The sequence below is a fragment of the Prionailurus bengalensis genome, chromosome E3, assembly GCF_016509475.1.
Source record: "Prionailurus bengalensis isolate Pbe53 chromosome E3, Fcat_Pben_1.1_paternal_pri, whole genome shotgun sequence".
Taxonomy (NCBI): Eukaryota; Metazoa; Chordata; class Mammalia; order Carnivora; family Felidae; genus Prionailurus; species Prionailurus bengalensis.
Window position 1 is genome coordinate 40,119,316 of NC_057357.1, and position 12,170 is coordinate 40,131,485.

General features: G+C 58.7%; 2 protein-coding genes across 2 annotated transcripts; one reads left to right on the top strand and one right to left on the bottom strand.

Annotated features, from left to right (window-relative positions):
- Positions 1-42: 42 nt before the first annotated feature.
- On the bottom strand, positions 43-2,839 carry NDUFB10 (NADH:ubiquinone oxidoreductase subunit B10). Its single transcript, XM_043560978.1, has 4 exons — positions 2,574-2,839; positions 777-915; positions 426-565; positions 43-202 (listed from the first exon to the last, which is right to left on the bottom strand). Exons 1-4 carry the CDS (start codon positions 2,719-2,721, stop codon positions 99-101), a joined length of 531 nt encoding a protein of 176 aa, XP_043416913.1. The 5' UTR covers positions 2,722-2,839; the 3' UTR covers positions 43-98.
- A 2,155-nt stretch (positions 2,840-4,994) lies between these two features.
- Positions 4,995-12,094, top strand: RPL3L (ribosomal protein L3 like). Its single transcript, XM_043560974.1, has 10 exons — positions 4,995-5,124; positions 5,580-5,772; positions 7,358-7,526; positions 8,715-8,850; positions 10,087-10,273; positions 10,365-10,525; positions 10,732-10,833; positions 11,291-11,386; positions 11,584-11,703; positions 11,954-12,094. The coding sequence occupies exons 1-10, from the start codon at positions 5,122-5,124 to the stop codon at positions 12,008-12,010; spliced, it is 1,224 nt and encodes a 407-aa protein (XP_043416909.1). The 5' UTR covers positions 4,995-5,121; the 3' UTR covers positions 12,011-12,094.
- The last annotated feature ends 76 nt before the right edge of the window (positions 12,095-12,170 follow it).

Below are 12,170 nucleotides of genomic sequence, written 5' to 3' on the forward strand. Positions count from 1 at the left end.
CACCAATAGGTCAAATAAGGATTGAAAAACACCAAAAGCCAATTTGATATTACTCTTTATTTTAGCAATAGTTCCGTATGGGGGCTGAAAGAGCTGCCTCACGCAGCGGCGGCCTCTTTAGCAGCTTTTCTCTCTGCCAGCATCCGCTGCTTCTGCTTCGCCAGGCACTTTCTGGCTGAATAATGGGCACCCAGGTCATGATCTGAGGAAGAGATTGGGGGAGGGAAGTCATGGGCCAAATCTACCAAAGGCATAGACTGGAGTCTTCTCTAGAAGCAGAGAAAGAAAAGGCAGCACAGATACCTGGCAGCAAACAGACCCCTCCCCCCAACCAGTGAGCACACTTGGGCAGTAATGTTTGTAAAAAACCCTGACTGGAGAAAATGGAGGGTTGAAGGATGAGGCCAGTGTGGGGGCTCACGTACAGCGGTCCTGGTAGGCCTTGGCCACCTGGGCAAACTGCTCGATCTCCTTGGCGCAGTTCTCCCTGTAGCTCTCGCCTTCCCTCTGCTGACACGCCTTCAGCCTTTCCTGGATAATATTGACTATTTCTTGATCAACTTTACTGAAAGAAGAACCAAGAAAGTGGTCCACAAAGAATCCTTACCTGTACCCAGAGGTCATAGGTCGGGGCTCTCCACCCACAAGAGGTGGGCCAAGCCCAGGAGGCATTCTTGTCAACCGACCACCATCCCAGGGTCTCCCCAGGGAAAGGGCCCGGCCAGGGATGCTCACTGTGCAAGGCTCAGTATTCCCTGACTTAAGAAGGGACATACTAGTCTCTCCTCCATTGCATTTCTGCTTCAAACATGCACAAGACATCCTTTTCCTGGCACTCGGTGATATCTGGCACACGACGGAACTCCCGATGGTAGTAGTAATACCTGTTCTTCGCATGCTGCCGCTCTATAAACTCTGTAAAGAGAAAAACCCTACTTGTTTGGACAGGCCAGAGTCTGGGCTCTTAGCTTTGTTACTTCCCACAAACCAAAGAAGCAGATTTCCCAAATGTTCCCAGCTTTCACAAAGACTGCCATTTGGACTCTATAACAAGTGTGGCTGGTAGCTCTGGGCTACAAACGGTGACCTCCACCACTTACGGAGGGTTCCTGGGAGCCAGGCACGTTGTCTCACTCGGTCCCCAAAACAATCCTGTGGGGTGGGTCCTTTTCAGGACAGACAGTACCGAGGCCCAGAGAGATACAGGATTCAGAACCCACGTTCTGCAAGCCCACACCCTTCTCCAGATCCCCCTGTGGGCCAACCTCGCCCACCGCACAAGGTCTCCACCCTGTAGGCAGACGGCCCGTGCCAGTTTTGCCACCACTGACCTTCTGCCCTCAACTTCCCCACCGGTAAACTAATGAGTTGGAACTGGTGTGATCTCATCCCTCCAGACGTATAGAACACTTTCTAGGGGCGCTTGGGTGGCTCAGTTGGTTAAGCGTCAGACTTCAGCTCAGGTCGCGATCTCACGATCCAGGAGTTCGAGCCCCGCGTCGGACTCTGGGCTGATGGCTCAGAGCCTGGATGGAGCCTGCTTCCGATTCTGTGTCTGCCTCTCTCTCTGCCCCTCCCCCGTTCATGCTCTGTCTCTGTCTCAAAAATAAATAAAAACGTTACAAAAAAAAAACCACTTTCTAAAAAATCATTACAAAAAAGAGGAGTCGATCCATTGCCGTGCCTTTTCCAGATGTGGGGGTCTGATTTGTTGACTTTATCCCAACAAGCCCCCAGGGCATGGTGCTCCCTCCAAATGTTTTGTTGTTGAACGAATGAATTGGTTAATTATTTTTTTAACGGAGGCTCCATGCCTAACGTGGAGTCCAACACATGGCTTGAACTCACAACCCTGAGATCAAGACCTGAACTGAGATCAAGAGTGGGATGCTTAACCGACTGAGCCACCCCGGCACCCCTGAATTGGTTAATGGATGAATCGCTTAGCATTAGTGACTGAGGGCAGTGTGTGCTCGTGATACGGAGCGAGCTGAACAACAAACTGGGCAACAAAGAGCTGTTTTAAACATCTACCTGGTTTGGACCACGGTTGGAGGTATCTGGACAGCTCTTAAGCTTGGGCACACACGGAGTACAAGTCACAGCATATCTAGGTCGAGGGGACCTCGGCCATCCCCTGACTATCCGGGTCATTTTGTAGGTGTGCAGAGGGTTAGCAGAGAACCCTTCAACAGCCGTTTGCTGACTGCCTACAGTGCACAACTCAGGATGCAAAGCGTGCAGGGAGAATGGGGTTTAACAAGCCTCAGGCCAGGGTGCGATCCGCACACACCCCCTAATATTTGGGCGAGCCTGGAGACCAGGGGTGCGTGGAGAGTTCCCCCAGGCGGCGAGGGCCGGAAAGCAATGAGGGGTCTTGGTGCAGAAGCGAGGGGTGTTCCTAGGGTGCAGTGGAAACGGGGTGGGGGTCCAAGGAGGCGACGAGACCCCAGGTGTCCGGGTGGGGACGACGGGGACCGGTCACAGGGGCGAAGCCCTAGGTGCGGCGGAGTATTCCAGACTGGGCGGCGGGGGGCCCTGGGGGAGCGGTGAGGCCCGGATGGGGTTCGTACCTCTCACTAGGGTCACAGGCCGGTCCACGAGGAGATCGAAGGCCTTCGTCACATAGGTTATGGGGTTGGGCAGCGAGGTCTGCGGCGAGGGCGCCGGTGTGCGGCGCGGGGGCTCGGGGTACACGTCCTTATCCCAGCTATCCGGCATGGCGGCGGCGTGCGGTGGGGCTCTTCTCTCGGACGAGCGAGCCTGGCCTCCGACCGGTTACCACGGCCTAGTTCGCCCGCAGCAGAGGACACCCTAGGGCGGCTGCGCCGGCGCAAGGCGATCGGCACTCGCGAGGCACCATGGGACTTATAGTTCTCCCGCGGCAGAGGCCGCTGTAGGACAGCTGCGCCTGCGCGGGACTGCCTGCGCTCGCGAGGCACCATGGGACTCGTAGTTCTGCAGGCCCGCCCAATGGTGGGCTCGGGAAACCCCTCCCAGCGCGGGGGCTGCGGCTTGTGTGCTGTGCGCTAGACGCTGGTCTCGCGCTTGGAATACGCCAGTGGAGAAAACAGAGACCCCTGCTTACGTTCTAAGACGAGACAAACACTGGAAGAAGCAGACTATTCATTCAGTTTCTTTGGTGTGCAGGTACGTGGCAAGTGCAGTAGGCAGCAAGACGAACAGAGCTGGGCCCTTCTGGAGAACTCAGACCTGTAGAACAACCAAAAAACACAACAAAGTCAACAAATAAACTACCAAATGCCCACTCTTTCAGGAAGCCTTCCTGAATTGTCCCTTCCCTGCAGCCTTCTCTGGGCTCCACTGTGTCTTCCAGAGCCCCTCATGGACTGGCCAATGCCAGTAAGCTTAGGGGGCCTTTCTGGGGCAGAACAAGAGGCAGGGCTTGCCCTTGGGGCCCTCACCCACAGGGAGAAGTGGCTCCTATGCTGGACGCAAAGTGCTCTGGCCTGGGACTGATGTTTCTGTCCCGGCCCCGAGCACTGTTGTGCCCCCTGGGGTAGCTCACTGACCAGGGTCCTGCTGATCACCTTCCGTGATCTCCATATCTGGCATGGCCCTAGGCCAGCACCACGGAGGGTGCTGGTCACTTCATGCCTGGAGGCCGGGGTCAGGGACATGGAGCCATCAACTCTACGGATGTACAGGATCTGGGGTCACAGAAATGTCAGATCGTGAAATCACGAACCCTTAGAAACACGCACTGTCAGACCAAAAGAATCTTAACATTGGCCTGTACCGTGGGGGTGAACAAGGGGATCCCACAGAGCCAGGCCCGATGCCACCGCTATGGCTCACCAGAAGAATATGAGAAAGCAGAGAACTCGATTAAAGCAAAGCACGGGAGTGGCATCTTTCCGCCGCTGTTTGGTAGCAGAGGGGCTTGGGGATCATGTAGCAGAAGCAGGAAAAGGCATACGAGAGGGAGGAGCCCAAGTAGCTTGTGGCTCTGTGCCCGGCCCCCTGGTTCTTGGCCCGTGTGCCAGGAACCGATCCTACCACAGCCGCCTGTCTTGCTGTGCTCAAGGGCTTCAGCATGGGTGGCCTTCCCTTTGCCCTGAGTGTGCGGGTGTCCCTTCTTTTCTTTTTTTTTTTTTTTTTTTATGTTTTATTATTTATTCTTGAGAGAGAGAGAGAGAGACACAGCGTGAGCGGGGGAGGGGCAGAGAAGGAGACACAGAATCCCAAGCAGGCTCCAGGCCCTGAGCTGTCAGCACAGAGCCCAACACGGGGTTTGAACTCACAAGCTGTGAGATCGTGACCTGAGCCAAAGTCGGACGCTTTACCGACTGAGCCACCCAGGCGCCCCTGCGGGTGTCCCTTCTGTGCTTCCTCCGCTCAGGTAGTCTCTCTCCCCCTGGGCCACTCCTGGGGCTGAGGGTTGCCCCTTCCCAGTGATTTAATTCCTGTGGGGCTCAGCCCAAAGTGTTACAGGTTCTTTTGTCATTAACAACAGCAATGACAGAGAATTGTGACATTTTACTAGCGCCAAATCTTAGCGCCAGCAAGGCAAGATCCCCAGGCCCTCAGAGACATTTCAGGCCTGTAAAACTGACTCTGTCTATAGGTTCAGAACTTGATAGGCGTAGAACCTTTGTTCTTGGATGACAGCTATTCCCACCCCCGGCCCCCGGCACCCCAGGCAGTTTGGCCAGGCCCTGCTCGCAGCCCTCAGGACAAGACAGGAACAGCCAGCCAAGTGGACCAGACCCTCCTGACCGCAGCTGCCTGACAGAAGCCCTCTCCCCAACCTGGGCTCCTTGACTCTTTACCGGGCCGACTTGTTCCTGGCCTGGGAGGGCAACACAAGGCAGAAAACGAAGTGGTGTGACCCAGTCCCGGGGCCCTTGAGGAAAGCAGTGACAGGCCTGGCTCCAGGTATCCCCACCCCAGCCTGCCCATCGGTTGCCCCCTCTCGCTCCGCCCCAGGCCAGGCCTGCTCCTGGCACCAGAGCCCATGACCGCCACGGAACATGACCAAGCTCTTCTGCCAGGGGCTAAATCTGGGACCTGGCTGCTGGGCGTTCTGGCCCTGCCATTCGACCTCCAGCGCCTGTCGGGGAGGCCCCTTCCTTTCCTGACCTGCCGGGACGGGCTGCCATGGTCAGTGGGCTAGGGGGCTGGAGCCAGCCAGCTTCCTGGGAGGGGCAGGTGGGCTTCTGGAGTCTCTTCCCAGCAGGGGTGGTCCTTGGGCCTGTTAGGGAGGAGGTGACTGAAGGGGACAACAGGGGGCCAGAGCTCAGGCTGCCAGGCCTGGAATGGGCAAGAAGATAGACAGATGGCTGTGCCTCCCTGTCCCTCTAGCCCTCGGCCACAGTGTGGGCCTGTCCCTCCTGGGCCCAGCAGGCTGAGCCCACTAAAGCGGGAAGCCTGCGGGTGAGGAGAGCTTGGTGCTGGCTCTGTCCCTAAGACACTGTCCCTGAGCCGACCTGCCCTCCTTCCCTATAGATAGATGGAGGCACTGAAGACCACCAGGGCCCTGTCTGGGGTCTCTGACTCACTTCTCCGGGCCCAGAGACGCCCCAGCTCTGACTCTCCCCTCCTCCTCCCACCCCCAGTCCCACCGGAAGTTCTCTGCCCCTCGGCATGGACACCTGGGCTTCCTGCCCCACAAGAGGAGCAGCCGGCACCGGGGCAAGGTGAAGACTTGGCCTCGGGACGACCCCAGCCGGCCGGTGCACCTCACGGCTTTCCTGGGCTACAAGGCTGGCATGACGCACACTCTTCGAGAAGTGCACCGGCCGGGGCTCAGTGAGTGGCTGCGGGGGGACACGGGGGTGGGGGAGGGTGTGGAGCATCCCCACCTGCTAGAGGGTCTGGAAAGACTTCCGGAGGCCAGGAGCCTGAACTGGGCGCCAGGACAGGAGACGGTCCCAGAAAGGGCGAGGCCATGCCGCAGGAACCACAGTCAGGACACTGACTGTCACCAAGCCCTGACCGCTGGCCACCCCTCGAGGTGTGTTCTGTCATCGGCCCCGGTTTACAGGTGAGGAAATTAAGCAGTTATGAAACTTGCCCATCACCAGTCCGTACGTGGGAGAGCTACAGTTCAAAGGCAGGTGCCCCGATATACCTTTTGTTTTGAGATCATTGTAGAATCCCATGCGCCCGTGACCCAATTTCCCGACGGAAACATCTTATAAACTACGATAATATGTCACAACCGGTTATCGACATGGATACAACCTACCCATCGTGTTCAGGTTTCCTGTGCGTGTTTAGTTCCATGCGGCTCTGCCACGTGTAAATGTGTGTACCGTGGAACATTCCATCCTCACGGGAGTCCTTCCTGCTGCCCCTTTATAGCATCAGCCACCACGCCTCCAACTTTCTGGCAGCTACTCATGTGTTCTTTTCCTCACCTCATATATGTGTGCATGTATATACATATGTATATATTTTTGAGAGCGAGGGAGTGTGAGAGGGGGAGGAGCAGAGAGAGAGAGGAAGAGAGAATCCCAAGCAGGCTCCACACTGACGGTGTGCTTTATCCCACGAACCGTGAGATCATGACCTCAGCTGAAATCAAGAGTCGGACGCTTAATCGCCTGAGGCACGCAGGCTCCCCATCTCCTGATATGTTTCTTTTAGACTTGCTTTTACTTTGTTTTAGTGTCAGTAATAACATCTATGACATCACGGGTTTTGGACAAAATACAGGTATTTTTCTAGAGCTCATCAACGTATATTCACAACTGTTAAAATTTCAACGGCTTGGGGCGCCTGGGGGGCTCGGTCGGTTAAGCGTCTGACTTCGGTTCAGGTCACTATCTCGCAGTCCGTGAGTTCGAGCCCCGCGTCGGGCTCTGTGCTGACAGCTCAGAGCCTGGAGCCTGTTTCAGATTCTGTGTCTCCCTCTCCCTGACCCTCCCCTGTTCATGCTCTGTCTCTGTCTGTCTCAAAAATAAATAAACGTTAAAAAAATTTTTTTTTAAATAAAATTTCAACGGCTCAAGTGCTCTCCACTAAAGGAGTCCCGACCCTGCCCTTCGGGGGATGCTGCCCTGGCTGTCGGCTCTCCTCGCCCATTTCCAGAGGGTCTGATGGGGAAACTGAGGCAGGGAGCAAGTCAGGCGTTGTCTGAGATCTCAGAGTCAGAGCTAGCAGAGACCACTTCAAGGGCCCTGCCCAGCACCTGCTCCTTGCCCCAGACGGAGCAGAGAGAAGGGGCAGGGAGGGTGCAGGCTGGGGGCCGGAGGTCAGTGGGAGCCCTAAGGCCATGGTGCTCCACCCTCCCTTGGGCAGGAGGGGCTGTGGTTGGCTCTTCCACTCCATCCCCTTTCCCCGTGGGTCCCAGAGGCCCTCCTCCATGCCCCTGTCTCCGGGTCCCCTCCAGAAATTTCGAAGCGGGAGGAAGTGGAGGCAGTGACGATTGTGGAGACGCCGCCTCTGGTGGTGGTCGGCGTTGTGGGCTATGTGGCCACTCCTCGAGGCCTGCGGAGCTTCAAGACCATCTTTGCAGAGCACCTCAGTGATGAGTGCCGTCGCCGCTTCTACAAGGACTGGTGAGCGTTGCCCCCGGGGGGACCACGTGTGGACTGGCACGAGGGGGGTGGGAAGTGGCAACAGTGTATGGGAGGCAGGAAAGTGTTTGTGGGGGTGGTTGCCTTCAATTCAATGAAAGACAAGTACTAGGGGGCTGGAGTGGAAATTGGGATAGAGGAAGAGAGGAAGCGCATGTTCTAATCCCCAGGGTTAATTAAGGGACTAATTTGATGAAATGTTAGAGTTGGCTCAGAGCTTCCTAGCAGCCAGGGTGAAAAGGGAAATAGCTAGCTGACAAGCTCTTCTCCTCAGAAAGGAAGGCATTTGGGGGCACTCAGTCCTGAAAGGGGGGGCCCACGTGCCCAAAGAACCTCACCGACACCCCCATCCTTACGGAGTTAGAGGCATAGCCCGGTCCTGGCCCTCTCTGGGAGGTAATAAGCTTGGGCTTCTGAGCCAGCACGGGCTGTACGACCACAGGCGAGCTGGCTCACCTCTTAGAGCCTCTTAGATTGATCCCCCCCCCCCCCCCCCCGCATCACAGACACCACCAGATGGAGACACCATCCGAGGGAGTAATCCCTGTGTCATGAGGCTGCCGTGAGGATCAAATGAGCAGTGTGTCAAGTGCTCAGCACACAGAAAGTGCTCACCGAGTGCCAGCTGGCCTTGTTTCTGTTCTTTCTACTGTTATCAATTTGGCCCTCATCCAGGGCCTTTGACTTTTGTGAGCTCTCGTTTCTTCCTCTGTAGAATGGGGACAGTACACCCACCCTCCAGAGTTTGGGGGGGGGGGGGGTTGGGAACGACGCGGCGTGGCGCCTGGCCAGTACTGGCCGTTGGCCCTGGAGGCGGGGTCTGCGGCCGCAGCGGTGTAGGCAGGTGGCCGCGGCGCCGGCCAGCACGCGCCTCCCTCGAGCTCGGGCACATCTGACGCTCACACGCAGGCCTCAGGAGGCGGGAGCGCGTCCGCTCTGCACAGGAGGAGCCGGAGACCCGGAGAGGGAGGGGCAGTCTGTGCTTGACGACAGGGAGCCCCGGGGGAGGGCCCCGCGGTGGCGGTGGCCTCCCCGGGAAGGGAAGGAGGGAGGAGAGGACATTCCCCGCCCTGAGGGGCCTGTGGGGTGGGCTGTGGGCACGTGGGGGCTGGGCGGGCCTGGGCAGCTGCCCCGGCTGGCCCCTCTACGTGTCTCCTGCGTGTGGCTCAGGCACAAGAGCAAGAAGAAAGCCTTCACCAAGGCCTGCAAGAGATGGCGTGACGCCGAGGGCAAAAAGCAGCTGCAGAAAGACTTTGCCGCCATGAAGAAGTACTGCAAAGTCATCCGCGTCATTGTCCACACTCAGGTCAGCCCCGCCACCTCGTCTGCACCCGGTCTGCCGGTCCACTCCCTGGGCCCAGCTTCCAGGAGCCCTGGCAAATGTCAGCCTAAAAATACCACGAGCCGGGGCACAGCCCCAAAGGGCTGGGGGACTGGCTGTGCTGGCCTCCCGCAGCCCCGGGGATGGGTGTCCGTGCGCTCTGAGGGCTCTGGGCCGTCCGCCACGCCTAGTGGTCAACCAAGGCCCCGACACGCCCCACAAGGCCTGGATCTCCTGCCAATGTCCAGTGTAGAGGGCCAGCCACCTCCCGTTGGGTCCTGGCACACGGTGTGTGTGAGTCAACATTCGTACGTGGGGTCTGGCTTGAGTGGGCTGACAGGTTGCTAACACCTTCTGGCTTATTCTGGAACAGTCCTTGGCATCTTGTCCTCAGGGAAGGCTTGCGTAGGCCTGGAGCAGCACCCCTCTGCTCCCCTGCCTCGGTTACTGCCACGCTTGCTGTTCCTGGTTACACGTGTCGTTGGTCGTGTCCGTTTCCCTTTACAGACTAGCTCCACGGGGGCAGGGCCGTGGCTGCCTGTTCAGTGCTGTGCCCCCAGCACCCCAGCCACCGAGAGCCCTGTATGCAGTAGGTGCTCCATAAGTACATGTTGAGCACTGGGCTGTGACTTGCGTCCCTGCTTCCACCTGTGTGTCCCCGCAGCCCGTGCCTCACACAGCAGCAGCCAGAGGTGTCTAAAAAGAATGAACCAGATTGTGCCACATCCTGCACTTAGAATAAAGCCCAAACCTCTCCCTTCAAGACTGGCCCGGGCAGGGCCCAGCTCACCTCTGACTTCATCCTGCACCACGTTCCTCCTTGCTCACCACGGTCTAGACATACTGCTCTCCTTTCTAGCCCACCAGCTCCCCAGGATCTTCCCTGCCACAGGGCCTTTGCACAGGTGGTTCCCTCTGCTCCCCAAACTTTCAGATCTTCACTCAGTAGCTCCTTCTTGTTATTGAGGGGTGTCCCCTCAGAGGACACGTACTGCCTTACGTGCAGTAACTGTCCCTGCTGCTCCCAATATTCCATCAGAATATTCAGTCCTCCCCAGTGCCCAGCACAGAATATAGCATATCGAAAGACTGGAGCACTGGAACATCTGCTGAATGCATGTATGCATGAAAGCCTGCTGGGGGTCACCAGCCAGTCATGCCAGGTCTGCGGTTGGGGGGTGCAGCCCTCTGGGAACCGACTGGCCGGGCCATGTCCTGCAGATGAAGCTGCTGCCTTTCCGGCAGAAGAAGGCCCACATCATGGAGATCCAGCTGAATGGCGGCACGGTGGCTGAGAAGGTGGCCTGGGCCCAGGCCCGGCTAGAGAAGCAGGTGCCGGTGCACAGTGTGTTCAGCCAGAGCGAGGTCATCGATGTCATTGCTGTCACCAAGGGCCGGGGGGTCAAAGGTAGGGCTGGGTGGGGACGGTGGCTCCAGGAAGGCTGCCTGGAGGGGGTGGGGGCCAGACTGGCCTCTAAGCCCGCCCCCACCACCTGCAGGGGTCACGAGCCGCTGGCACACCAAGAAGCTGCCACGGAAGACCCACAAGGGACTGCGCAAGGTGGCCTGCATTGGCGCCTGGCACCCTGCCCGTGTGGGCTGCTCCATCGCTCGGGCCGGGCAGAAGGGCTATCACCACCGCACGGAGCTCAACAAGAAGGTGCGTCCGCAGTCCTGGTGATAGAGGGACACTCGTGACCGGACCCCAGTGGGTAGGGTGCCTGACCCGGACGCTGCCTGGCCCCCCAAAGGCTCTGAAATGCCCCTGCCGGTGCCTGGGTCTGAGCACCCGTGCGGATGGGTACAGACCTGCCACTGGCTCCAGAGGCCACGTGCTGCCTGCCACGTGCCCTGCTCTCCTTGCAGATCTACCGCATTGGCCGCGGGCTGCACACGGAGGACGGGAAGGTGGTCAGGAACAATGCGTCCACCAGCTACGACGTGACGGACAAGTCCATCACGCCACTGGTGAGGGGGTCTGGTGTGCACGTGTGGAGCAGGTGTGTGGGGTACCTCCCTGCCCCCAGAGCTCAGGCCCCAGCGAGCAGCCCCCCGGTGGAACAAACCCCTGCCGTCCCTGCATCCTCTGAGCCTCCTCAGCACACAGCTCACACTCCGACCACCGTCATGGGTGTGGAGCACGGCAGCTCCAGCCGTGGCCTGGGACTCGGGCCACCTGGGTTCAGGTCCCAGCTGCACTATGTAGCAGCTGCAAGGCCTGAACGAGTGGTTCTGCTTCTCCGAGCCTCACTGTCTCCCTCGCTAAGAGTGTTCAGTGAGATAAGGACTTAGAATGTGGCTCGGGTGCTGCCCTGGGGCCAGGGGCTGGCTCCAGCTCATGTGTGGGGAGCTGTCCCGGGGCTTGCAGCTGCCCCTAACACTGCAGCCCCTTTCGGAGCCTGGATCCTGACCCACCTCCCCGCAGGGCGGCTTCCCCCACTACGGGGAAGTCAACAATGACTTCGTCATGCTGAAGGGTTGCATCGCGGGCACCAAGAAGCGGGTCATCACGCTGAGGAAGGTCAGTGCCTCTATGGTGGGAGGGTCGAGGGACTGGCCTGCCCTGTCCTTCACCTTGCTCCCAAGAGGGTGGGAATAGGGAGAGCAAAAAGGGAGGGGTTCTGGCAGGAGCCGAGTGAGTGAGACCTTCCCCTTCCCGTGTGGCCTGGGGGTGGCGGGAGGCAGTGGGTGAGGACCTTGCATCTTGCTCCTCTCCAGTCCCTCCTGGTGCACCACAGCCGCCAGGCCCTGGAGAACATCGAACTCAAGTTCATCGACACCACCTCCAAGTTTGGCCACGGCCGCTTCCAGACGGCCCAAGAGAAGAGGGTGTTCATGGTGAGCCCACCTACCCCTTGTTCTCTGGGGCTCAGACCCCACACCCCTCTTGCGCCACAGTTGGGGAGCTGGAGCAGATGAGGGTGGCTGGGGCGTCCCCTGCCCTCATCCAGAGGAGGGGCTTATAGGAGTCCAGTACCGGGCACTAACTCGTGCGTGGAAAGAAAGCGGAGCAGAGGCTGGCCAGGGGCAGTATTCCCGGCTAGACCTCCGTGGCGAGCGCTGCTGTCTCCTCCAACCCCCCAACCAGGGTCCCCAGAAGAAACATCTTGAGAAGGAAAAGTCCGAGACCTCGAGAGACCTGTAGGCGGCTTGGGATGGAGGGAGCCTGAAGGAAGCATGCGCGACCCCTGCCTGCCCCCTCTGTCTAATAAAGTGCGAAGGCGACTCTTCCCACGGTGTCTCAGAGTTGCGAGCGCGGAAAGGCTGGGGACCGCGGGTGGCCCGGCGGCTCCGCGGGCGGGCAG